Source organism: Haliaeetus leucocephalus, unplaced genomic scaffold, assembly GCF_000737465.1.
Source record: "Haliaeetus leucocephalus isolate CR32 unplaced genomic scaffold, Haliaeetus_leucocephalus-4.0 Scaffold206, whole genome shotgun sequence".
NCBI classification, from domain to species: domain Eukaryota; kingdom Metazoa; phylum Chordata; class Aves; order Accipitriformes; family Accipitridae; genus Haliaeetus; species Haliaeetus leucocephalus.
Genome location: NW_010972642.1, coordinates 1,260,861 through 1,288,740, shown reverse-complemented (window position 1 = coordinate 1,288,740; position 27,880 = coordinate 1,260,861). Strand labels below are relative to the sequence as shown.

Genomic DNA, 27,880 nt, shown 5'->3' with positions numbered 1-27,880 from the left:
GTTTACATGGTTTATATATTTTCACATCTCCTCCTCTCCAGCTTGTTCTCAATTTGTCATTTTCTACTGACATCATAAATTATTTGCCTGCCAAAGCATATGGGCACTCAGTGAGGCTTTTTGTCGTGTTGCAGCTGTTGATTCTTCTGTGGTTTGGGGGCTAGGGGAGGTGTTAGGAGAATGCCCTACATTTCCATTTTAAATTCTATATTAGACCCCATTTTAAATTTTGATTGATAACATTTCCTTTATGTTTATGTTAAGTTGTATGGGCAAAATTTTATTACAGAAATTTACCAATATCTTCATGCTGTGATGAGCAGTAGCTCCCCAAAATGTGTATATAGGAAAGCTGCTTTTATGTAAACTGTCTTGAAGCAGTAAAAGACAGACAACCAATATGTGTGTGGGTAACATTACACAATAAGTCATCTCCAAGTGTTTTGTGTCTTAGAACCATAGGCCATCTAGTCTATCCTCCCACTGAAAGTGGACTCTCATCAGCACCAGACCGGGTCAGCTGTGGCTTTGTCCATTGAACGCAGTGCTGCACTACTTTCTTTAAGAAAATGTTTCTTTCTGATGTCCAGTCTGAACATCCTAAGCTAAAACTGTCAATTACCATTTGGTAGGTCATCTCCATATCATTTCCATGGAAGTACATAGCTGTAGCTACTGTTAGATCAGGATGCCAAGCTAGAGGCCAATTCTGTTGTTGTCATAACAGTATTTAGCATTTGTGGACTGGGCATTTCTTTAGAAAAGGTCATTCTGATTTTATCTTGATTTCAGATGAATCTATTCACTCTAGCTTTTCATCAATGGCAATATGATTTGCTTTTTGTCATGTGTTGAATCAAAAAAGATTGGTGAGTAATAACATTATTAGATCACAGTGCCTTCATATCACTTGATTAGGCCTCCTAGCAGGGTACGTACGTGCTGCAGAATTACTTCAGGTGATTTACAATCGAATCTGTTCCCTCATCTTCACCTGCCAAGAGGGAAGCCAGCTACAGCACAGCGAAGATTGAGTGCTGGGTGGTTTCTGTGGTATTCTGCATCCACACAGGTATTGCACAACGCCTTTTGAATATTACTAGTAGCTGGGCAAGTCTGACTTATGTATCTGCTGCTTTCATTCCACTTATTAGGAAAGTAGAGATGTAGGTCACAATAATGATCAACACAGAGTGTGCTTACAGTTGAGCATCCTGTTTTGATGAAAGAGAGAAGAAACAAAGCCCAATATGTGTTAATGAATGTTTCAGTGGTTGTTGGTTGCTAGGAGAAAGTGGCTTTCCTGAAGAAGACCATGCAAGTTGCATGCACAGGTGGAAGGTACACTAATGCAGCTTAGTATTGCTGATTGCTCTACTTGGCACATCAATATTTCTAAATCAAGCTTGTTACCACAGAGTAGCAGCAGTAGTGTCACTGCTTCAGGATCGTAGTAGCCAAGAAATGCTACTTAGCAACAAGTTCTTAGTGCTGTGAAAATAATTCACCATGATTCTTCCATGATATGCTAAGGGATGATTTCATAACAGTCTGCAGGTGGATTTCTCATGCCATCAGGAACCCATCTATAATGTGGCATTTGAGATATGTGGCAGCTCTCTTCAGTTTTAGCTTGGTGGCAAGTAGTTCCATGTTTCTCTTCAGGTGGGTAATGTGCTTCAAATAGTTGCAGGCTTTTAGCAAATAGGTTTTCTAAGCTGTAGTAGAGAAACTGATTGTCCCATTATCTGAAGCTGTAAGATTTGTAAATAAAGCTAATTGTCTTCTGCAAATAACAGGAGCTATTAGCCAAGATAAAAGGAAGATGCTAGAAGAACAGCCATGGGACAGTTTAGCTGATTTATAGCACAAAGAAAGTGATGCTTTATCTTCTTTTTAACTAGGAGCTTAAGATATAGCTGGTGTCTATAAAAGCACAGAAATTGTTCTAGAATTTTGGAAATTCCATTGGCTTGTATAATTTTCTGGATTTATTTTTCCCAACGTGAAGAATTGCTTTTAGAATGTAGGGCTTTAGCACCAGCCAATGATTCCCAAAGGAACCTATCTGACTCCGAAAGTTATAAAATCCATGATGTCCATACCTATTTCCAAGAATTCTTAAATTTTAATGTCATTGTGATAGCAAGTCCCCAGGTTTGATATTGAATGTTTTCTTTGCTGAACACACATGAATAAGAACTACAATTTAGGAAAAGAATTTAGTCTTTTTTTTTTTTTTCCATAGGATTCTGTTGGCCTTTCTGTTTGCTTTTGAAATCATGTCTATATCCTAACTCTCATGAACTAACAGCCTGGAGAGCTGGAAGAGTTTTATCTTAATCCCATATTTAGTCCCTGTTTCTAAGAAAGTACTGAATGGAATGAACTGGCAAAATGTGGCAGTTTCAGTGGCAGATCAAACATTGAAAGTCATGGCAATTTGTAAGTTTACCTTGTGTCTACCAGTGTGAGAGGGAGATGGGATAATAGAAAAAGCCGGGTTTAGTTAACTGAATGTTTGAAATTATTCCTGTAACCTTTATGTGAGTTACTGTACCATGAAAATATTTTATATTCCCAAAAGTTTTTGAAATTCCATATGAAATGATAAATTCTGAATGCCTTCATTCCATGAATCCACTTCCTTGCATGTCTGCAAGCTTATTAAAATCACAGTAAGAAGATTTAATTGCAGCTGCTTAGGACTTCGACGTGAGATTATGATTCTATTCTTGGCTATTCCACATAACATGTTTGTGACTGGCCAGGCTACTTAGGCAAAATATTTCCAACTTGTTTGTCTGAAATTTAGACTTGCAATTCATTTCTGCCTTCAATATGGCTACTTCTTTTAGAAAAGCTTAGATGTAAATATCTCAATTTTTGTTTCACTTTCTTCATGTGAAATAGAAATTATGTTTCCCGAACCAGGAGACAGTAGTGTCTCAAATATTTGTGGACACATTTTTAAGTTTTGTTTTCATACAGCATTTTTTGAACATCTAAAACACTGCGCTGCTGTACAAAAATGTGATATCAGTGAAATGTCACAGATCTCTTTATTCCAGTTTTCCGTCACAGGCCAGTGTGAGCCCTCAGCTTGTGTTAGGCTCAAACCTTCTCCCAGGCAAACTCTTTTCTAAAAATGGAACATTGTGTTTATGCTACAATGCAGAAATACAGTGGTTGTGAGGCAAGGAGCAGCACGGCATCAGGAATTGCATTAACCAAGCTGTCAGATCTTTTGAGAAGAAGCAGTACATACTAATATAATATGAATAGGGTAATTAGTCAATGTATTCCATTAGTGAAGAATGGTCCTAGTTTTGTATTTATGGAAATGTTTGAGTATGAGTCTGAGAAGACTTTCAGTACAAGGAATTGGCCTATTACAAAATTGAAGTCTGTGATTCACTATACGGAATTGCTTCTTTCTAATCAAAAGCCCAGGTACACCTACCCTGCAGACATGAAGTGCAGTTGCATGGCCAAAGAGGATTTTTATATAGCTAACTGGACCAGCAGTAACAGTAACAGTGGGCTACAGCAGTGTGTTTTTCAGTCCAGTGCAATGACTGCATTAAAGCCTACTCACACTTCCTCCCTATTCATACTTTCTGATCACCCCACTTAGTTAACTGGAATAGCTGTTAGTAAACAGAAGTAGTTTATAGGACCAAAATGCAATAAAGTGTCCAGTTTCTGTTCCTATGTTTAACAGTCTTATCAGCTTCTTGGTGGTTTGTATTTCAAAGAGGTAGTCATATTTGAAATGTTTTATTGATGAGATACTAGATGACTGTTCTTCGTAGATCTGAAAATACCATTAGCTGGAGTAGAGGAGAGAGACCCCATTAAAATCAAATAGATGCTTCCTTAAGAATTCCCTAATATCATGTAGAAGGTTTCCTTAGGATCTGTAGGAACCCCATTCCTTCATCTTTCTTAACTTTATAAAGATCTATTTTCTGAAACTTGTGTCAGTGGAGAACAGACTAATGAGTAAGGGACAAAAAACCCCCAAACAAACCCAAACCATTACTAGTCCATTTAGTTTTCCTGAAACAGTAGAAAAGGGTGAGGCTATAAAGATTTAGGTAGTTTTGCCTCCCTTACAATCCAAATTCTTAAAAAGATGGAGTAAGGGGTCTTGATTAACTTGAATGGGCTTTGGATCAAATCAATGGGAGTTGGTGCAGGGCAACATTTTAGCAACATATGGAAAAACTCTTAAAATTTAGTTAGTGCCACTGAAATCAATGATACTGTGTATTATCCATGTGCTTGAGTGTTTTGTAGGGCAAGATTTGTTTCTTCAATGCTTTCTCTACAGTCTAGCCAGACTGTAGCTTTCCAACATCTTTATTTCCCTTCTGGTGCATTTTGGGAGCTTCAGACTGCATTTTCAGCTGTGCTGCTGCCCTAGGTGCCCTTTTCATTCTCTAAGGCAAGAAGTTTGTCAATTCCAATCACTTATCTGTTGTCTTGTCAGAGCAGGTTTAATTCCCTGCCCACTGCTCCAAATCAAACATTCCTGCATCAGAGTTGGAGCATCTATCAGGTCAGGGGAAAGGTTAAAGAAGCCAGCAATATGTTGAGCCCTTCTCCTTTTCTTCCCATTGCTTGCAGAGTGTAGCAGAAGTTCATTCTTTGGTTTGACGAATATTTGATAAATATCTGTTACGAATAGTTTGGGTTAGATGCGTTGCAGAGGAAGGACTAGACAAAGTCCTTCCAGCCATATTTTCTGTTGTTTCCGTGATTGACTCACAGCTGATTCAGAGCCTTGACTCCCTTTTGCTTTGTCATTTGTTCTGTGGTTTATTACGCAGTGTACAGTGAACCTGATGCAATGATTCCAGGCCCCAGTCCAATTACATGTGTTAACATATTCTCGGATGAAGTCTCAGGGAAGCTTTATGTTGAAAGATTTCTCAGTATTCTCCCTCCGGTTGCAGAAGTTATTTTGTTTCATTTTGTTTCTCTTTATTTTTTTTTTTTTATGGTAGGAAAATTAAGGCTTTCTTCCTGCTCAAATCTTGTTATATCTTGGCACACTTTCCATTCTCAAGCCTCAGGCTCTGCTGTAAATTTAAAATAGTAATGATGGTAAAGGGATTATAGGATAGCTTACATTAACATTATTTTTTATACTTATAAGCTAGTAATAGATTTCTAAGAATTTATTTAACTCTGTCTTATTCTGTTTTGAGTTGATAGAACTCTTATTGTTCTTACTGTTTCTACTATAGATCTTATTATTGCAATCAGAGCATACAGGGCTTAGCCCTATACAGAAAGTGATGGTCTCTGCCCCAGAAAACTAGCAGCCTTTTCTAAAGAAGATGGGGATGGGAAAAGAAACAGAACCACAGACCTTGGTTTACCCAAGGCCTGTAGGACATAAATCTCGTCTTTTTTACCTAAATAGATGCTGCTGTGGTGTCAGCTAGTGATTAGTGGATAGAGCTGAGAGGTAGTAAGTCAGACAAACCAGACAAAAATAACACCTGCTAGAAGAGGTTGCAGTTGGTTTCATCTACTGGAGCAGTATTCAGCATTTCTAAGACAGGGTTTAGGGACAGGCAAAACAGGTGATTGTTTATTTTGTTCCAGTGGAGGAGAAAAGTACCAGTTGCCCTAACACCACCCACAGCCTCCATAACCTTTTCCTACTTTCTAGTTGCATAGCCTAGCACTGCTGCTCTCTGCTCTGATGCCACTGATGGAGGAGTTGGCAGTCATCACTGATTCCTTTCAGAGTTTGGCACAAGCCTTTTTTTTGAGCAGTTGTAGCTGTTAAGCATGATTCATGATTTCTGCCTGCAGAAAGCAGGCCCATGTGGTGAAGGCTATTCCTGGATCAGGTTGCAATTCCCTGTGGGCTGCTCCTAGTAGCTCCTACAGGAGCAATTATGTGCAACATATAGTAGTCTGAACCCTGCTATATGAGGTTGCTGGGCTGGAATATCTAATGGATGAGCTTCTCCAGCCAGCTAAGATCACTGCTTAGGTGAGTAAGAAAATGGGGGCAATCCTCTGCTATCTGCAGCTCTACATCTGGAAAGTGATGGAGCTGAATGAGTTACACGAGAAAGGTGGTAGCTTGCTTATTGGCTGCAAGGCCAAAAAAAACTTCAGAGAAGACAGGGTTTCGGCTTCCAAAGGTAAATTAACAAGCTGCTTTCTTCAGCCTAGTTAGTATCCTCAATCTAGTTCACCACCACTGCTTCTCTTTGGCAGTGCAAACCTCTTCTCAGTCTGTGATATAGGAGCCTCAGGTTCAGAAGGACAGGCAGAAGGTGTTGTAGGGTGAAAGTAGCTGCTCCAGCAGAAAGAATGGCTTCCTAGGATAGATATGTGTGTGCAGGGGAGGGCCCAAAAGCAATGATGAGAGTGCCACAACCATAAGGACTGAATGGCCGGAAAATTACATCCTCATCCCTGGAGCCCTCCTCAAAACCATTCTGTTTAGTCAGAGCCTCGTTCTCTCCAACTCCCCCTGGCTATGCTTTGTCACCTTTTCCCTCTATAGTAATTCCTAATGCTCTTTGTAATCTGTCTCCTCAAAATTTGCTCTGCTACTGCAACCACATTTTGCTGGCAAAAGAAGTTACTCAGTTTTGCCTATGCTTCCATGCCTGTTATTGCATCAGAGGGCCCTGATCTTTCCTAAGATATGCTTACAAACTCAGCATAAGTAATAAAAAATAATAATTGCAGTTGGTTTGTGATCTTCAATGAATCACCTTAACTAGAAGTCAGGGAGGTTACTTATTTCATCAGAATAGATTACAGTCAGTCTCACTGAATGGATGTTAATGTTTTGAGGATCTCTGCTGAAACTTGCTGTTACAGTTAGGTAACTTTGTAAGCTATTTTACAGCTGAGGCTGCCAGTTCTGTTTTTATTCAAGTAAGTGATAGAAGCACTTGGCCCAGCACAGTGTTTGGAGAAGTTTGGGTATGTCGAATGAATTACACCTGTTACAGCTGCTCAACCTACTGCTTATGGTCTAGTATTTTCACTGCAGTGAAAATAACCACAGCCAAGGATCATTTGGGAAGGCATTGGCAAATCTTGATGGAAAGAGTAGGACAAAATATGCACTTGCCATCTGCACCTACCTGAGACAGCTCTCTAGGGTAAGAAAGGTAGGAATGTAGTAATGAGAGTAACAGCTCTGGCCAGAGGCTGCTGTCATCTCCAAATCCACCTAAGGCTATTGCAAAGGCTGTGTAAAGTAAGCATTAAACTGACATCTTGGCTAGGGGCACCAGAATGTCTTGCTACAGCTTTGGTTAAAATTGACACTGGCCAGCATGTCACTTTTAGTTTGACCTAGCTCATAATTGACAAGATCTGTTTTGATCAAATGATGAATTTTAGTATCAGGAGGTCACAATATATCTTCTTTACTTGGGCTGGGTAAAGCTTCACTCTGGAAGAAGTTGCACTGGAATCAGCAGGCACCTTTCAGATGAGGGGCTATTAAAAAAAGTGCATCTGGTTGAGACAGTGGCTGTTTGTAGGTGTACTGTTGCTATATAAGCCCTGAAAATCAGCAGTATCCAGCTGGCTTCTCCACAACTCCCTTTTGCCTATCATAAGCAGGGCAATCTGGTTCTTCCTGTTTCTTACCAGAATGCCCTGGGCTGGGACCTAGGCACATACATATTGTACGTACTGTACTGCTGCGACATGAAAATTTGCAGGGCTGGAACTACGTCTTTGTCATTTTACTTTAGGCAACAGGGGCCAAATAGCTGCACTCAATAGACTGCGTTCAACATCTGTTTCTTTCTTTATCTCCCTTATACTTTTTGTTCTTGCATTTACTGGTTTTCCTTCCAGTTTAATGGTTTTATTAGGCATCAGTATCAGAAGGTGCTTGAGAGCATGTTGGTAAACAAAGCAAGCAATACACAAACCTAGTTGAAAATTGCCCTTTGTATTGGCAGTACAAACAGCAGAGATCTGGATGGGTGTTAATGCCAATCTCTAATGCATCCTTAATATGCTGCTTTCAGGGCTGGGGGAATGTTGACAAAGAAAAGAAATAAATTGCCATTTATAAAGGTCATAGGTGATACCATGGTAGCACTGCAATAATTTTTTAATGAGTGATATTAAAGTAATAGGCATAGATACTCCTGGTATTAGTCACCTGGCCTTGCTTTGCTCTCTTTTTGGGGGTTCTTCTGAGTGTTTGGTTTCCCTCCTGCTGGTGCGGCTTGAACAGCACCACAAAATAGTGGGACAGGACTTCAGTCAAGTTAAGCCAAAACGGTCTGTGGACCAGGTGAGATATTGTGTAGGAGGTCTTACGACTCAGGGACCTAGAAGAGGTTGAGGGTGCTGGCAATACTTCATGCTGTAGACCATACTGTGGGAGAGAGTACTCCAAGGGTGGGTTCTCCAACACCCCCCCGAATTCCCCTCTATGGAAAAAAAAGATTCAATGTATTACAGCACTTGATGGTGTCTTAATATAAAAAGCATTGGGATTCTGGTGATTTTGCACACTGTTAACTTGCACTGCTCACTGCTTGGTAAAAAGAGGGAGAAAAATAGAATAGAATGACTAAGGGGGAAGAGCCTTAAGAAAGGATCTTAAGAAAGTAATGGCCCAAAAAAATCTTAAATGCATCTCCCGAAAGCTTAACAGGATTATAAGGATCAGGAAAATTGCCTTTTTGCCTGTTTAATGATTGTTACCCTCCTGGCCTGTGCAGTTTAGCCTATATTTGAGGTCTTCTGCACGGTGTTCCTACTGTTGTTTGAAGGAAGTGTTCTGGGTCAAGTGTTGTACCTGATATCATTGAGTCAGGTGTTTGCAAAATGCCCGAATGAAAGCTGGTTTCCCTAAATGCTGAAGGAGGTGAGAAAGAGCGGGTGGGTTCCTTGTGCAGAGTGCTGAGCTCCAGGAAGCTCTGTGGTCCAGAAACTATTTGCTTCTTTTCTCGATAAGCATCATAGCTACCTACCTCTCTAGGCTTTCTGCCTTCACGTGACTGAACTTGAAGTCCAGTCCAGTGCTTTCTGTTTGTGACCGCAGAAAGTCCCCAATCCTTGGGGCTGAGAGCTAAGCAGTGTGGGCTACTGCTCTGAGCCATTGTCACTGCTGTGTGGCCGCCCATCACACAGGAGTACCCATTTTATTGAACTTGCAGGAGGGAGTGCTTGGCCTGCATCTTATGTCTAATGAGTCAGCGTAGGAGTACTCTGGATCTGGGACCCTCTTTGTATTAACCATTAGAGCATAACAGTGTGCTTGTATTGGATCAGCATAGTTTTATTAAATTATCACTCACATGACAGAGACTGTCCAAGCCTCTCTTGAACCCCATGTCTACAAATCTGGAGAAATATCTTTGGTGGAAAAACTGGGTCAAAGAAAGCCCAAATGCTCCCAAGTGAGCATTTCTTCACTTGTGGCTGCAGCTTGCTGCTCCCTCTACATGTGCTTGGGGGCCTGTGAGAAGAGCCAGATTAAAATCCTTCCCCATTCTTAAAGGAAAAACTATTTGTTAACCCTGATGAGCTTAGCAAACTGTTTTATAGGGCTGCCTTTCAACTAGTTGTACTACCACAACTGAGGAAGTGGCAAACTGAGGCATAAAACCAGAAATCAGCACACTGATGGGAGTTCTAGGGGATGAGACTCCATATGATAATTCTGGTGCCCAGGCCAGTTTATTGTAAAGATAATGACTTTAATGAAAATGACCTGAGATGAGACAGAAGCCTTGACTTCAGGGAGAGCTGTCAATACCACAGGCAGTAGGAGTTCTTTAGAAGCTGTGATTCTGTCCAGAGATAAAGCCAAGGATATAACTGTGTTCTACATCCTTGCTTAAGCCCCATTGACATCCTGCTCCTGCATAAGTGTTTTCCTGAGCTAAGCCTTGCATTGTAGATAATTACAAACACTCCTTTGTGGCTTTTATTTTGATCTACACTCTTCTGTGATATATTTTTTTCCAAAGTGCATGATAAGAGGTTGTCAGGTAAAATTCATTTTTATTTCCAGGACATCATTAAGTAGTGCTTTTCCCATTGGAGCATTCACTGTCAGCAGAATAAAGGGTACTATTGAGAGTTAAGAAGAGTAATTGTTGTTTCATCAGATTATGTATTAGTTCAACCGGGCTAATGCACTGTAATATCTAGACAAGACCTATAATTGGAGATAGTTTGAAACAAGCTTTTAGCTATTCATGTGCTCTAGCTCTAAGTTAATTTCACATCTAAGCCATTAAGCAAAAAAAAAACAAAAAACAACCAAAACCAACCAATCAATAAAAATAGGCCATTGTTCATTAAAGACATCTTGAAAATCAGGTTGTTTACAGAGATAGGGGTGCACATGTTTTTGTGTTCTTTTTCAAAAGCTTGGGACTAATTTTTTCTCATTTTGCAGAAAGTGTGCTGAGTCTGAGAAGTCAAGGTCAATGATATCTCTTGCAGAACTGCTTTTTTAGTGCATGTGCAAATCATTTGAACAATAGTCTGAACTACCTGCATTCCAGTCTATTCTGTATGTACCCAACATAGAGGAGTAAGATTTCGCTTGGGGGCCTGTAATAAGGGTCAATGCTTTCTGAGTCATGTTAGGAAGGAAAATGGAGCTTTGAATACAGTTTGTTGTTGAATTCTTCCTTGCCTCTCACCAGCACAGTTTAAATGCTCCACTGGCATAGAAAGTGAATGGAGAGGGTGGATCAAGGCTCTGCCCGCTTCATAGCCCTCTCTAGTTGTTTAGCCCCTGTCTGTGTATAAAAGGGGAGTGACCTGCCAGAGATCCTGCTTTCCTTCTTCCCTTGCTGTTCTTGAGGATGATTCACACCATACAAGCTACTATAAAGAAAATTAACTCTATCCCAGCCAAAACCAGTGCAAAAAAACACCTATGCTGCATTTCTGCAGCTAGTCATGGCTCGAAAGAGAAAGTTAATCACACAGGGAAACATTTAGCCTTCTTTGCTAATGGGATCTTTCTAGGAAAATATGAATGTGAATGAACAAGCTACTGTGACCCAAGTAATCTGCAGACTGCTGGCTCTGATCTTTCACTTTGGTTTTATGCATTTAAGGAAAATCAGCATAACATATCTACTTAGTTGTGAGGGGGATTAATTTCTGATGATCAGCTTATGTTCTGAGGTACAGCAATTGGCTGTTTCTGGAACTTGTAGAGATGTGTTAATCTAAATGTCTAAGAAATTTTCAGCTGCTAATTTTCTGTTTTTACACCTTGTACTGCTTCCTCCACTTAACAGTACTTCAAAATACACTAACTACTTCAGGTATAAGCAGCACTGTGTATATGTGTGCATACATAGTATGAATACTTTGCCCACTACTTAGAGGTTAGCTGCCTTTAACTGTTCTGTCATTAAATGTCCCCGCACATAAAATATTGCATTTGTCCGTGTTCACTGATGCAGAATAATTTTTAAATCAGTCTGACTTAATTATTTTTATACACTTCATTTTTGTCTTCATGTTCCTTCAGGCTTCAGACTTGATTATCACCCCAGCTACGACTTTCAAGGAAAAACCAGACCCCAGTGGTTTGGTATTTGGAACTGTGTTCACTGATAATATGCTGACAATTGAATGGTCCTTGGCTTCAGGATGGGAGAAACCTTATATTAAGCCGCTTGAGAACCTTTCATTACATCCAGCCTCCTCATCTCTGCATTATGCTATAGAAGTGAGTACTGAATCAATTTGGAAACTGCTATTTTGTTTCATTAGCTCTTGAAGCCATAGCTTTGTAATACATGGACTACTACTGTCTTAGGTTTATAAATATAGTGTTACATATTGTTTTGTTAACTGATGTCCTTCCAGAATAATTCCATTATTTACAACTGGGTTATGTTTATGTTAGTATAACTCAGAAGCAACTCTGGCCTATGGATTCCAGCTCACTTAACTTTCTAGCCTAGTGAAGGTGAGCCCTTTCTTGTATGGTGACAAATTCATTTGAGAAAGCATTCTAGTTCACTGATGGTGGATCGGTCCAATTACTGTCTCTGATGTAACTTAATGAAGAACTGGATAAGACCACATGAGATTCCAAGAGTAGCTCTAATCTGGGGACCGAACATGCACTTTGTGAAAGTTATTTTAAGCTGTTTCAAAGGTTCATATCTTGGATTGCAGGACAGACTAGCCAAATGCTTGTTTGCAACTCCTAACAAGTCTCCAAACTAGATCTGATATGTTCAGCATATACAAGCGATTTAAGCAGAGAATATACAGCAAGGAACTTTGGAAAGTGAAATGTTAAGTCGGAAACCAGCGTGGTTAACAGTTTCCGTGCTTAGCTGCTTACTGTCTAAAGCTGCCTTTTGTGTCCCCAGAGCAGCTTTGGCTATACTCACATCTGTGTGAGAGCCTCAGTGGGGCACGTATGCTGAAATGGAAGCCTGCTTCTCCTCCCACTTCTGGGTAGGTGGGAGTGTCTCCACTGAAGTTAGTGGAGTTGCTTGTGCTTCTTTTATTATTTCCTTTTTTTTTTCTTTTTGTTGTTGTTGGGTTTTTTTTAAACCACTGATGTAAGGGAAGGATCAAGCTTTTCTCTGCTTGTCCCTGAGCTCCTGCCTTCACCATTTTTTGTTGTTGCTGTTTTTTCTCCATCTAGTCACCAAGCCTCCAAAGGTCCTGTGTAAATTACAACAGGCCACTGTGACTAAGGCTGCAGTTCTTGATCTGCCCAAGAAGTAAGAAACCACGCTGGAGTCCCAAATCTATATTTCACTCTTAGTAGCATATTGCTTTAATGCTCGGCCTCTGGCCCAGTCTGAAATCATTGCTAATATGAATATGCTCTTATTTTTTTTCCATTTTTTTTTTTATTCTTTTACCCTTATTGCATCACGTTTCCTCTAGCCAAGAGGACAGACAGAGGAGAATCTGGTGCCAATGCTGTGGCTCAATGAATACACAGTGGGTATAATAAAAATGATGAATTTGGCATTCCCTCCCCTTTCTCCTTGCCCTCCATGATGCAGTGTGATAGTCTGGATCTGCTGAACTCCAGATCCAGCTCCTGTGATGTACGGATGTCAGATAATATTGTTTGCACACCACTGTAGCAGCCAACCATCAAGCAACCACAGCAGTTGCTTTTATTCAAGTTGAACATTTCTGGAACACATCACTGTCTCCCTTTTTAATGAGTGAAAGGTTTTACTGAGCTCTGGAAGGTTTAAAATATTTCTTTTTGGAGAAAAAGATTTAACAGCTTGAGAAGGCTTTGTGTTTCAGTAATGATGTGATTCTTCTCTCAAACCATTGATCAAACCTTAGTAGTAACATTCCTTCCTCTTCCCTCTCATTAAAAGTTCTGTGAATGTGTTTGGGAGAAGGGTGGGGGGAAACAACTGTTCTGTGATAAGAAAGTAGCATTACAGGAATGTGGTATTAGTAACTGACCCAATAAAAATCGTTTCAAAGTATGAACCATATCACCAGCTATGCTATCCTTTATTAAAGGTAGAATTTTTTTCTTGTACCTACAATGTCTATCCTAGGAACAGTTTCTTTTTCAAAACTGTGTACAAAGTTTTTAATAGGGTTGGCATTGCCATAGGAATAAGATAAATTTTGAAGGCAAAAAATTCTGGGTTCTAATTCTGGTTCTGCTGCATAGTTGGCATGTAGCCTAAGGAAAATTGCCGGGATTCCTGCAACCCAGTTAGAACCCAATTAAAATTTGTCATGTGGAAGGACCTAGCTCTGTCATGGGACTGCACAAAAGCTTTCTAAACATTGCATTTCACTGATCTGCATGAGAAAATGTTATAGAATTTAATAATAATGAAGCCTTGAGTATACTACTAAAATTATTTATACACAAACATGGGGGGGGGGGGGGGGGTCACAAAAAAAAAACCTGCATACGTAGAATTCCAACCACATAGAATGTATTTCCAGCCATTTTTTGTGGAACAGTCAGGAGGAGAATTCTGAGGAGACTGACAGTAGTGATGCAGTTAAATTCATAGAACTTATACTGAAATTTAATGTACAAAGGAATGCTTTAGAAAACAAATTATAAAAATCTGAACTCTTGTCTATAAGCATAAGTGATCCTTTAATACTTAATCTAAATAATACCTGTATATATGTATATATTAATGTGAGCTTATATAATACATGTGGTTTCTGCCTATAACTATAACTGGAAATTATCAATCTGTAGCTGAAAATAACTGTGGATATTTTGTGGGCCTATGTTTTTTGCTGTGGTTAGGAGATGCTGTAGAGCATTCTGTTGGGAGGACACTGGTGGGATAAGGTTTTCTGGTAAATTGGTTGTCAACAACAGTCATGCAGATTCTGCAGTTTGACAGGATAATTATGACTAATTTAAGTTTCCTGTAAAGTATAGATAAAACATTTTCATGCATTCTTCCTCTAGTGTAAGGCTCATGCATCTGTCTTTCATGCTAGCTAAACCCCCTTCCACAGCGTAGGGGTATATGAGGGAAATAAGTGACCAAGATTTTGCTACAACTATAGCAAGAACTGCAACAGAGTTCCCTTAATTACCTTATTCTATGCTTCCTGCCAAAATGCATTTTGGACAGAGCCCTAAAAATGATTGACATATATAATTAAATTCTATAGATCTTTTCCGTAAGGGAGAATACTGTTTTGGCTCAGCCTTAGGTATCGGTCAGGATGTGAGAGAATAGTTAAGTCAAACACATGCTACAAATTTTAATTGTAATCAAATTATGAAAAAAATGGTTATCATTAAGTCCCCTGACAGAGAAAGATACATCCGAAGCACAGACAGGACGTCTTTATATTATAAACTTCATAATAGTACCTCACAGGAGTGTGTTGCAAGGATTAACTAGTTAGTATTTATGCTTTGAGTACTGTGAACAGGAAAGTTAAGTTCTTTTATTTCCAAAGGGTGTGCTCTGCTTTTGCACAGATTGTCATGGGATAACATGTCTCAATTATTATTTGATTTCTTTTCCATCCTTTTTGGCTTGGTAGCTGTTCGAAGGAATGAAGGCTTACCGAGGAGTGGATGGCAAAATACGCCTGTTCCGGCCAACCCTCAACATGGACAGGATGGCGCGATCAGCAAAACGAGCAACTCTGCCAGTATGTAGCCAAGGCATCTTATTCTCCTGAAGTCAGAGTGTTTTTTCATTTTCAGAGTGCAAATATCTGAAACTTTATAGTGTAACTTTTATCAAACTCACTAGCTCTTGAATAGTGCAGTTAAACTTTGTTAAGACATCTTATTCAGTGAAGGGAACTGTTTGAAATGCATTTTTCTTTTAGATCACAACAGTATTTTGCTTTCTTTGTTGTCTCCCTACTGCCTCAGATGTACACAGTCTATTTCTGAGGGTTGAGTGCTGTTCTGCAGGTATTTGCATGCAGACAGCTGATGAAATTTTTCTGGTGGTAATATTCTTCCTTCTTGCCATTTCTGCTTCAGCCTCTGAGTGCCTTCATTTTTGGTCATGCTAGCAACTTAACACTGCTCTTAGCAGTTGTATATCAGCCGGTGAATTTCCTCCCACGCTTACTAACTGTATTACTGTAAGAACTTTGCAACCTTGCAAAACTGGGAGACTTGGTGGGCCCTTTGGAGTTACAACCCAAAGCACTCTTCTGCAGAAGAGGTGGTGCCATAGCTTGCAGCCTGCCACAGTGAAGGTGTTGGCTGCACAGGGGGTTCTCTCCATGTGCTTTGGACTCAAGAAGAGTCAATGGCTCTTTTTTATGATCGTGGGAGGATACTTTGTAGCAGGAGGAGGGCATTCAGGATACTGTATAAAAAGGCACAGTAGCAAAGACCATGGGATCTTAAATTCTGTAAGAAATGAACTCAAGGAAGATGATGTAGTCCTATGAACCTCTATGGACTGTCACTGTTGCATATCCGGATGAAGTGTTCCCCTTAGCATATGGATCAATAAAGACCACAGAATGTTTGGGTTATATGTCTCCATTTGCTTTTCTCCCTTGCTTTTCCTTCCTAGTGTTTTGACCAGAATGAGCTGTTAGAGTGCATCCGGAAGCTTGTGGAAGTGGAAAAGGAGTGGGTCCCATACTCAACTGCTGCCAGCCTGTATATCCGTCCTACCTTAATTGGAACCGAGGTGTGAAACATTTTTTTCCCCTCTTACCTTTTGTGTATTTAAGCATGAGGCAAAAGCCTGCATCCATAAAGGAAAATATGCAGCAGTCATTAGATAACTATTACAATTCAGGGGCAAATTGTTTTTACGCTTTTACTTCTGAGTTAGTCACCTTTAGCTCTACCTCACAAATTTATGTTGACCACACCACCACCTAGTGGACACATTGATTCAGATCACAGAAAGTAAACCGATTAATTCTGAGTGGTAATGGCAAAATTCAGATTAACTTTGGTTTTGTACTGAAAGGATAGTTATTTGTGCCATGGTAATGTATGCCTTTAAAATACTAATAATACAGAGAAAATGTGAGGGAGGAGAAGTTTGCTGTATAGATTTTGTGATTTCATCTCATACCTTCATCCTGACCTTAGTGAGGAGATTTTTGAAGATTCTACCCAGCAAATTAAGATGGCTCTTCTGAGAGAGACTTTTAACAGAACTAAGAACAAGTTCTTGTGTCAATTTATTCTTGAACCCGGACAAACCTGACTTTATAAGAGGCTCCTTAGCAACTAGGTATTAGTGTGTACTCTGTGAGTTTCATGTGAGTGTGAGTCAAGCCTATAGTATTTATAAAGGGAAATAGAAACAGGGAGTTTATTTTAATTGAAACTTTAAGGGTGTTTTTTAGCAGTGGGAAGAGAGAAACCTGTAATCGTAGAGCATAGGACAAGGAAGCTAAAGAATGTATGGTTCCTAACTAGGCAAGGTACTCTTCTGCAATATCCACATCTGTAAGTAGTTAACCATACATGAGCATTACACATTTCACATGTGTTCTAGGACTCCATTAATTTAATGCTTGTAAACTAGTTGCAGATTTTCAGGTGGAAAGATCTCCACTCAGTAACTGTAAAGTATTAATATTAAAAATTGATTTTTTTCCTCTTTTTTTGTTTTTGGAAATTCTTCTGCTGTTGAGCTTTGTTTCAGGTTAGCCAACATATCTGGCCTTTCCATGATGTCATTTGTTGTTTCTGGGTTGCATGTCCTGCTAATCTTTTATGAATCAGCACAATTATGAAACCCAGTTAGCACAATCTTTTGAATGATCGTGTAAGAATCCAGAAAAATATGAAGATCTCAGTTAGTTAGTCTTGTTAGAAGTTTTGCTGAAGGAGTAAGGTAGACAGAAATCAAAAGAACCCTCTCAGCACCTGAGGAAGGCTTGTTTGTATTTTCCAGTAGTTCCATTATTACACTATTATTTTCCCTCCCACCTCCCAATTTAGCTTCACGTGCTTTGCGCACAGTGTTTTGCTCATACCTTTGGTCCTAAAGATTTCAGTTCAATAACTTTGTTCAGTGGAGACCTAATCTTAGAAACCAAGGATGAGCTTGTTCTTTTTGTGAGACTGGTTTCTCTGAATGGAGACAAAATACTAACACGTTCAGTTGCATAGAAGATTCCAAGAATCGTGGGCAACCAGCTGTACGTAGCCCTGCTTGAGCAGGGGGGTTGGACAGAGGTACCTTCCAACCTCAGTCATTCTGTGATTGTGTGGTCAGTCCTGAGTTTTGCAAAGAATCATATAGTTAAGCGAAGTCTCCTACCACAGGATTCAGACTTTGACCAGTGCCAGACTTTTCACCTCCACCTTCAAGTATTGATGGTGATGACTTGAAGTGTGAGAAGCCATCTCTTGGAGAAGAAGGGGAGGCGGGGGGGGAAGTGATACATTCCAGGTTATTTCCTGTGCTGTTGTGTGAACCATTTCCAGCAGGCAGATCATTTTAGCTTGTCACACAGCTATTCACAGAGCCAGCACTCAACTCTACCAATGCCAGTTCTAAGTGGCATTGGCTAATTCTCATCACTAATGCAGCTGACAGTGGTTCCTCTATGGTTGTTATTGCTAGCAGTGGTCCTTGCCACTCCTCCCCCCAGAAAGCTTTGCAGGCTTCTGCTGTGATTAATTCATATGATTATATAGTATCTTGTTAAGCTAATTTCTGAATTCTCAAAAGCTTGAAACTATTGGAGGAGATTAGAATAATATATACATAAATGAAACAGCTGTAAGTGAATGGTCACAGTGGAAAAAATTAGGGTTGTTATGTTGCTTGGATAGGAGGGAAGTTATATAAATATTTTCTCTCCATTGCAGCACTTTGCATTGTCCTGGTAAAAGCACTCTCGTGCTGCAGTTCCTCTGAAAGCAGTGTTTCAAAAGCTAATTGTGCAGCATCTGATGTTTGGAGTGAAGTATACCAGTAACTTTTTATTTTTTTACATTCCTTATTTTCAGCCTTCCCTTGGAGTGAAGAAGCCAACTAAAGCCCTACTGTATGTCATACTTAGCCCTGTGGGCCCTTACTTTGCAAGTGGAAGCTTTAATCCAATATCTTTATGGGCAGATCCAAAATATGTAAGAGCCTGGAAAGGAGGAACGGGGGACTGCAAACTGGGAGGGTAAGAAAACATAATTCTGCATCTTCTGCATAGCTCACAAAGGGGATTTGGTTTTTAGTGAAGTAACTAATCCAGCAGAAGTAGGGGTATTAAATGTAGCAGTTAAACAAACAATGTACTATAACAAAGGTTTCAAAATTGTACTTTGCGAATATTATTTATTCAATTCAGTTGCATATTTTTGTTCAGAGATTACAGCCAAGTGGATTATTTGCAGATGCAATTTTGCAGCATCTCAAGCTGAGGAACCGGACCTGGAAGGTGTCTATGTACTACTTTGACTGTTCCCCTTGCAGAAGTTGACACTGAAGATACTACTTCTGTGATGCAGCATTCAGTGTAGCAGCCTGCTGCCAATTGGGCAGTGAGCAGCATTGACTGCTGACCTCCTTCCTTGGCAGACTGTCCTGATGAGCCATCTGCAGTTAGCTAGGGGAGTATGGGTGTTTAAAGGAAAGCATGGGATAATTATCTGCATTGACTTGACCATAGTCTGGCAGTTTTCTGCTGAACTAAGCCAAAGCACTAGTTAGGTAGAAACATAATTGTTGATGGCCAAGTACTTGCCTTTTAGAGTGAAGCTGCTTAGGACTTGACTGGAGCAAGCAACTTGGATGTGGCTAAATAAATTACTTGATTATACATCCTTGGTCTTTGGTTTAAATGAAGCTTATTGTCTCTACCTGGGAGTTTCTTTTCCAGGCAGGAAGTTAGTAGTTGTCAAATGCTGCTGAAGTGAGCTAGTAGAATAATCAAAGGGCAAGAAAACAGCTTTCCTTCATTCAGTCTGATGTTCTGAGACCTTTACTCTTTGGTTGTGAGTTTTTGCTTAGTTTTAGAAATATATTAATTGTGTCCTGTGCATCCTTCATATGTCAGCTGTGAAAAAAGGAATAGTCTGGAGTCACTACTGACTTGATTCATGCCCAGAGGTGAGAACTCCAGTGTGGTCAGCACTTTGGAGCTGCTGACTTAGGGTCTTAACGGTTGTTGAACATGAGAAGCAAAAACGGTTTCCCCCCCTCTCAAAGCAGCTACAGAGTAAACACATCTTACTCAGTTATGTTCACTCCATAGGCAGCATTTTAGGAAAACAGCTGCTCCTCAAAGATATGGAATTCAACAAAGCCCATCTGCAGCTCCTGAAGCTACTAGTTCTGTGAATATCTTTCACTAGAAAAGAAATAACTCGCCTCTGGTGATTTTTGTGTTCCAAGAGGTTCATCTGACATATATGATATGAGGTAGATGGTTTTGTTTTGCTTTTTTTTAACACCATGAGCTGGATGGGAATTGTTGCTCTCTCTCCAGGATGCCAACTGCTAAATAAAGAGAAATAATTTCCTAAGCTGTCTAATTGCAATGATTAGAATGTCCAGAAAATTGAATAAGAGGTATTTTTAAGACTGTTTGGATGGATATGTTTGAGCTGCTGATATTGTTCAGCCCTTCAAAGTTTTTGGGTTGTAGATACAAGTGATCTAGTAAAATGCTAGTAGAGTATTTCCAATGAAAACATTCCAGGGACAAGCAGTAACTGTGCAGAGCACTTGCTCGTAAGGTAGATGTGCACAGAAATGAGAAAATACCCGACCAGGTACTCATAACTGTTTGCTCTTTCTTTTTGTTTCTGGAAGGAATTATGGTTCTTCTATTTATGCCCAGCAAGAAGCCCTGGAGTTAGGCTGCCAGCAGGTTTTGTGGCTCTATGGAGAAGATCACCAAATAACAGAAGTTGGAACAATGAATCTGTTTCTCTACTGGATAAATGAAGATGGAGGTATAGTAACACGAAACACGAAAACTTTAACAGAGTAGACAGTTGAGACCATAATCCACAGAATTACTATTAGAGTGCAGCTCATGAACCTTTTAATGAAGATGATTTAATAAGAAAATCTCTATTCTCTTCTGAAAACTGATAGGTGACTCTTAGTTATACCATTTGAAAGAGGAGATTCTGGAGCACCTGTGAGTACTGCCTGCTGATAACATACTAAACTGTTGGGCCGGTCAACGTGCTCAGAAGAGTCTAGCCATACAAAAGGTCACACTGCAGGTTTGGTGTCAACTCTAGCAGCAAGCTTGATCTTGAAGGAGGTGTTGAGTCAGAAACAATGCAGACATACTAAAGACACCATATGGCTGTGTAACTCTTCAATCTCTGTGGCTTTGGGCAGGAGTAGTTGCCATGATCGCTTTCTGGCAAGTCAAATGTTCCTGAAACATAGCCAAAAGTATTTCAGCATCCAGCTGATGAAGAACTCAGCTGTTTCTTTGAAGAATTTGAAGTTCTGTCCAGTGGAGGCAGAGAGAGAGAGAAACATGTCAGTCAGCGTTCCACATCACTAATGCTCAAATGGTGCTTTCAAGATATACCATCATTCTTGAAGCCATTTTTACCTCTTTGTACCCACAGTCATCTCTGAGCAATGTACATGCTGATTAGAAAACTGTCTAGTTAATGAGTAGCCAACTATTTAGGCATCTCAAAAACACCCATTGGGCATGCAAGTATTCAGTGCTTGAGAAGTGATAGCTGCAACTGAGAACTGGTTTGGAAGAATACATGACTCTGAGTCCTTAAAGTATTAAGCCAATGTATAGGCAAGTGAATAAAAGGACACCTCCTGACTTCCATGAGTGCTGGCCTTCCATGAAAATTAAGTGTTATTGAATTTTTTTTGTGGCAGCAGGTGCAGGGTTCAGACAGATATCAACATAGTGCCGTGGGTACCCTTGAAAATTGACATTTTTCTAACAGTGCTCAGCTGCAGTACAGAGGCAACATTCTGTGGGGACAGCAGTGTGCTTTGGATAGTGTGGTTAATGGGAGTCCAGCTACCTGACTCCTGTCTCCAGTTTCATTACTTGTTCTTCCGCAAAATCTTTACCACTTTTGTAAGAAGAGGGATGTTACTCCCTCAGTGTTGAATGAGTCTGTGAGTTCTTGTGAATTAAACTATAAATATGAGAAATCTTCTTGTTGTTGTTTTTATAGCAGCAGATTTGTCAGTGTAGCTAGATGGCCAAATTCACGCCTTGTGTAACTTTGCTGGAGAGACATGAAAATAGATTTTGGATCATTCTGCCCAGGGAAAGGATGCTGAAGGGGGGACGTAATTAGAATTCAATGTTCTCATTGTACTTAAACCAGGAATATGCTGGAATTATCCAGCTGCAGCACCGTGCTGTTCCAAAGATCTGCCAATCACTGTGTTACCAGTGCACTACTGAATAGTACTATTGTGAGGTGGCTGTAGCAAACAACTTGTAATTCATGCCACCCAAGCTAACTGTATACTGGCAAACCTGCCATTTCAAATGACATGGTCATTAGCATCATTGGAGCACTTTGCTGTCTCCCAGTGTGTTGATTAATGCTTAATTTATGATATCTTTGGTTGAGAATCACTCTTGCTGCCAATGTGTGTCATCACATACCTGCCTATGGCTTTACATTGTGGTTTAAAAAGTGTTTGCCATTATGTTCTGTGGTTTTGTTTTGTTATGCAAATTCTGCAGCTGAGAGAGGGATCTAACGTAAAAATAGTGAAACAGAATTGCAGATCATCATCAAAAGGAAAATGCCCTTCTTTGTGTGTTCAGCAGTCTGGACTGCTCTACTTGCTTTATAACAAATCAAAGACCTAGCCCAGTAAAGCGTAGACTAAAGGACATCTATGCTTCTAATGAGAGTAGGCTTTTCTTGCAAGCCTTTGCCATATATTTTTGGTTACAGCATTGTGACTAAACATGACATGTTGTCTTAGGTGGCAGGAAGAGCCTGGAAAAATGTTTTGTTTGTAACATTGACGAGGGATTAGAGGAGGAAACTATTCAATTTCTGGTAAAATAACATGACATGTTCCATGCTGCTCTTGTATGCCCACTGCTGCTCTGGCTGAGGCTTATAATGACCGAATCTGGATCCCTGCTGTTGCATAAATACAGGAGTGTTATCATACATCAAGTACTGTTTACGGTTTATGTTCACAAAGTGAAAATTTTGGTCACTCTACAGTGTCTTCCACCTGCCTCTTCGGAGAACATAACAATCCCAAGAAGCTGTTAACATTGAAACTAATTTCCTTTAATAATGTCTGTTCTGCTGTCTGGAATATAGGCTTGACTTTATGGAAAACCCTAAAATTTAAACATATGTCCAACCTGAAGTTTGCTAACTATGTAATCTGTGTGCACTTTCCAAAAAATTTAGTTTCTTCAGAATGATTTGGAACCATCTGGGCTCTACTTCTAGCTTTACTGTTAAGGCATTGTGGATAGCATTCAGGCATTACTTAATATTTTTGTGCTGTTACTAAAATGGGGATTAATAATGCCTACTTCAAAATAGCTTACATAAATGGTTATGTAATTAAATAAATGGGTTAAAAGATTCTCTGGAACAGTCAGGTAAAATATCAGGCAAGTTTGCTTAGTGTTCTGTAGGTGGAGGATTATTTGTGCTGCAGAAGTATTTTGTACAAGTAGGCTACTAACAAAATAAGGATCTACCTTCTGCTCTAATAGAGAGCCATAGCAATAGCATGGAGGGGAGAGCAGCAGATGAATGCGATGCCAGACAAAGAAAAGGAGGAGAAAGTGATTGAGGAAAGTAAATTGACAGAGATACAAAGACAGAATGATTGTGTGAGGGGAGAGTAGAAGAAAAGCCTGAGGGAAATACGGAGAGAGAAATAGAAAGGTCCGGAGCAAACTGGGAGAGGAAGTCAGCTGTTAATACTAGTGAAATTAGGGTTTGCTGGATTCTCCTTGACCCTGAAGTTCACCTGGTATCTGTTATCATTTTGGTAAAATATGTGTTGGTGAATTTCTCAGCAATGTTGTAGTGTGACTAGTACTGAAGGCATCCCATGTTTGGAATCTTATCTGCCACATGTTCAAAAATACAGGTGTGTAAAGATTGAAGCTGTGTAATATGCAAGACCTCATTTTAAAAATCCCTTTAAACACTCTGATGGAGTTCCATTGTTATAGCATGCCTATACCATGCCTGGTGTAATGGGGTACTGGACTGATAGTGCTACTACTGTAACAATAACAGTAGTTAACTAAAGAGAAACCCTGACATTTTCCTTCAAATGCTTTCCCATCCCTTTTTGCTACTCTGTATTTTAAGGTTTCTAGCCCATCAAAATAATTCAGAAGGCAAATGGATTCTGTGAGCTCACAGTCTGGTTTTTTGGAGATGGACAAACTGATGTCATATGGAGCCTGGTTTGGCATCAACTCACAGAGAGGATGAGCTTTTTGGCATGCCATGTTGTATAGCATTATCATCTCTGCCGGATCCCAGGGGAGCAGATGTTCCTTGGGTGGCCCCAGGCTGGTAGGCATCATATGTGTACTTGACAAAATTGTACAGAGCAGGCTGTTTGAAACATTTCGAGACTCCCATGTCCTGTCTGCTCAGTGCTGTTTGGTGGCAGGTTTGGCCTGGCACCTTTTCAAACTATCTCAAATCAATTAATATATGTTGTTGAGCTTAAACGGGTTCTGGCAAAGATCTGTGGCAACATCATCAAATAGAGAACGTCACATGGTGTGTAGTCACAATCTTTGGTATTAAGGTCCATGTTATTTGAAGTTTTCTGTTAGAGAAAGGGGAGCACTTACTTATATATGACTGGGTCACAAATGGAGAACATCATGTTTTCAGTATTCAGAATCAGGTGAGCCCTGTGGCTCATGGAAAATGTTTAAGTCCTCTTCTTTTGATAGGTGTGCCAGAATTAGGACCAAACACACATCATGATTAGGAGTGATGCTAGATAGGCTGGAAAAGGAAAAGCTATTGTTCCTGACTGTATAAGAAGAGACTACTGCTGTACTTAGGAGTCTGGGATAGGTTAGGGAATGGCACTGTTGGTTATTCAAACCAGAGCAGAATATATAGCCTGTTCTAGGGCAGCTTTTTTATACATTTTGGCATGGCAGTTTACATCTATTACTTATGTGCGTATGGGTCCTCGTAAAAGGAACATGGAACCATAGATAAGAAAAACTTCTAGTCCAAATGAATAAATCCAGGGCTGGCTGCATTAAAAAGTAAAAGACATTTCCTGAGAGAATGGACAGTGAGTAGCAGATTCAATGAACAATTCCATTTATTTATCCTCCGTTTCCTCTATCCCACCCCAGCTCCCAAAGCACCCTCTTGCAAGAGCAGGAGAGCACCATGCTGTAGTCAGTCTGGAGCAGTGTATGCACTGGCTGGCAGGCAGTGTTTGTGCACATAATTATCTAGCTGACTGCTGAAAACAGAATATTAAGCAGCTGAGCTCAACCTGCTCTCTCAGTCCAAGGATGAATACTGTGTTTCTCTCTTCTACCCAGCTGCAAGTTTTCACAGGACCTATAGAAACATTTTTAAGACAGCTTCTCCTTTAAGACTGCTTCAAACAGGCCTGGATTCAGTGATCTTTAGCGGGTAGGAAGAAGGGGGCATAATAAAAACGTGAAGATACATATCTTGTCCTTTTATGTGACCTAGGTAAAAATTAATCAAAAACCTTAATGGTTTGTGGATTTAACGTGCAGGCTAGTATCCTTATAAGATGAAGAAAGATAATGGGTTCTCATGGTGAAGAGAAAATGGTTAGGAAAAAAAATATGAAGAGTATTACTGGAAGACTGTGGATGCTTCACTTCTCAGTGCAAATTTGAGACTGTCTTAAAAGAGCCCAGCTGTCAGAAAGAGTAAATGCTCAGTATTCTTTGATAATGGAAACCACTGAGTATGCTATGTGATGGTTTAAAATGAAAGTGATAGTTTAAAATGAAAAAGATTAACTGTAATTTGCTGCAAAGGTCAGGTGGAAGAACACAGACTTACATAAAAACTTTTGTGTTGTAATTTAAGTATTTACCAAGTATGGATTACCATTTATCTACTGTTTCATTAGTTATGTTAGATGAACATTTATCTAATGTTCATTTTTAAAAGCAAACAAGAAAAACAAGCTAACAAACAACTAGTTGAACAATTTGAGTTGTTGATGCTTTTGGAATTTTATTAGGACTGCTTTTTTTGTGTAAAGAGAAAATTAGAGGAAAAATAAGACAAAAGATCATTAAGGAAGTCTCCTCTCAAGATGCATTTGGCAAGGTTTCCGCTGCTTTGCTTGTTCAGTAAATGGGCCTCAAAATTTCTGGTAGATGTTTCATGTTAATGGTATGAGGTAGGTATAGTGAACCCCATATTACTAAATTAAGTAAAGTAGTTCAGGGAAAGTTATGATCTGCCCTAGGATTATTAGGCATGGCTTTCCCTTGTGCCTCTCTATTCTGAATTCGAAGACTGGGCCATTCAATGGTTCCCAGTAGTTATACAGTGAATCCATAATACCCTGAGGAATAAAACCTACTACTAGGCTTTCGCCATGTATTTATTAATGTATGAAATAAGTTTCTTCCCCACCCACTGAAGTACACTCAAAAGGTTCCAAACACTCAACAACAACTTATTTGAATTGAATTTGTGTAACTTGTGTTCTTATAGAACTCTGATAAAAGTTGCATCCTGCTGGGTAGGGAACATTTCTGATATCATTCGACTTCTTTTTAATTTTCATGTTTGGTGTAATATCAGTAAACATTATTTTTGTTTCTTTGTTTGTTTTTCAACCAGTGTTTCTATTTCTTTTGTGTTTGACAGAAAATGAACTGGCAACCCCACCTTTAGATGGCATCATCCTTCCAGGAGTGACAAGACAAAGCATTTTGGATCTGGCACGCAATTGGGTGAGTGTTTTGACCTTGGCAGTAATGGTTTCAACTATCACGTTATAACATCAACAAAAGTTAGCATTCCTGGTGCTCAGTATCTTGAAGTTCAACTGATCTGGTCAAATCCCTTAACCTAAATGGGAACTAAGGGCATGCTAATTCATAGATTCCCAGCAACATCATCAGAATACCCACACCTGTCACACAGAACAATACCAAGCTTGTTAAAGTAGCTCCGTGTAGTATTTAACATGAAAATTCTCATTAAATCCGCTGGTACCAGCAACTTAAAGCAAGGAAACAAACAATTACCATGCATGACCACAGCTATACTTCAGTCATCAGCACACTATTTCTCCACTTAGTTCTCATGGTTCCACCCTTATTTCTAATAACTAGCATGCAACCTAAAATCCAGCCACAGTCTTGAAGTCATCTGTCTGCTTCTGGATTCCAGTTCTGTAGTATAGCCATCCAAGTACTTATTTGAACACTTGGGACTACCTCATATCTTGAAATCCAGCAAACTGTTCACTCTGCCTGTACTGTATTCAAAGGTTTTATTGCGGCTTGGATAAGAATACTATACAGCCAAAGGCTCATCAAGCCAAGTATGCTGTCTCCTGGTTTTGGCCAGGCTTATGTTTAGGGAGGAGTAACAGGAATAACAGAGGCATGTGTGATACTTACCCCCTGGTATTAACTCAGCTTCCAACCACCTGTAACTGAAAGGCTTCCTGAAATACAGTTACAGTTATATCACTTAAATCTAACTTGCAGTGAAGAGAGCTAGGCATGTACTTTGTGGTGCATGTGTGCCACTTGTTGACCTGCACCAAACTCTTATGTGTCCTTATTAGTATTGGTAATTCCCTAGTGCAGATATACATGCGCACTTCTCAGTCCCGTCTCCTTTACAAGACAGATATTCCCAGTTGATAGGGCTTGTTTGTGACATACCAGACTCTCACCTCAGTCCTCTTGAATAATTAGGTGTCTTCTACTCTCACAAAGGTTGTTCTCTTCTTCCTAACCCCTGTTGCCTAACGTATCTGAAACTGCTTACATGGTGCCCCTGCCTCTTTCTCCAAATACTATCCCATCCAGAGCTAATCATGTTTTCTGCTATCGTAAGCATCTCTCTTTTGTGTTAAAAAGCTTGTATCTAAAACAAGGGCTAAGCTTTAGTTTGGTCTGATAGGACAATAAAGTCCACATAATCCATTAAATGAAAATTTCAAAGTTCGAAGTTTATTTTTGTTCTTTAAACACATCCCCTCAATCAGTTGCTATGCATTCTTCAGCACTTGTAGAAGGTAAGACACTTCCTATGTTAAGACTGTTCAGTGTGAACTGCTTTACTCATACCTGCAGGACAGTTAATTATTGTATGTGACAGCTGTGTGCAGGCTACAGTGTGAAATTTCACCAGGGATTAAAGAAATATATCACATCTAGTTGGCATTGCAGGTGGAATTAACAGAATGTATTTTGCTTAGGTATTGTCTGAGAGTGGGATGCA

The 27,880-nt window shown here is 39.7% G+C and overlaps 1 protein-coding gene across 1 annotated transcript in view; it reads left to right on the top strand.

Annotated features, from left to right (window-relative positions):
- The window catches only part of BCAT1 (branched chain amino-acid transaminase 1, cytosolic), a 67,736-nt gene that overhangs the window by 23,433 nt on the left and 16,423 nt on the right, over positions 1–27,880 (top strand). Inside the window, exons 3-8 of the mRNA XM_010566097.1 lie at positions 11,522–11,722; positions 15,031–15,141; positions 16,032–16,151; positions 18,443–18,606; positions 20,244–20,386; positions 26,288–26,373. Of these exons, the coding sequence (XP_010564399.1) occupies positions 11,522–11,722; positions 15,031–15,141; positions 16,032–16,151; positions 18,443–18,606; positions 20,244–20,386; positions 26,288–26,373 (825 nt within the window). The remainder of the gene's footprint in view (positions 1–11,521; positions 11,723–15,030; positions 15,142–16,031; positions 16,152–18,442; positions 18,607–20,243; positions 20,387–26,287; positions 26,374–27,880) is intronic.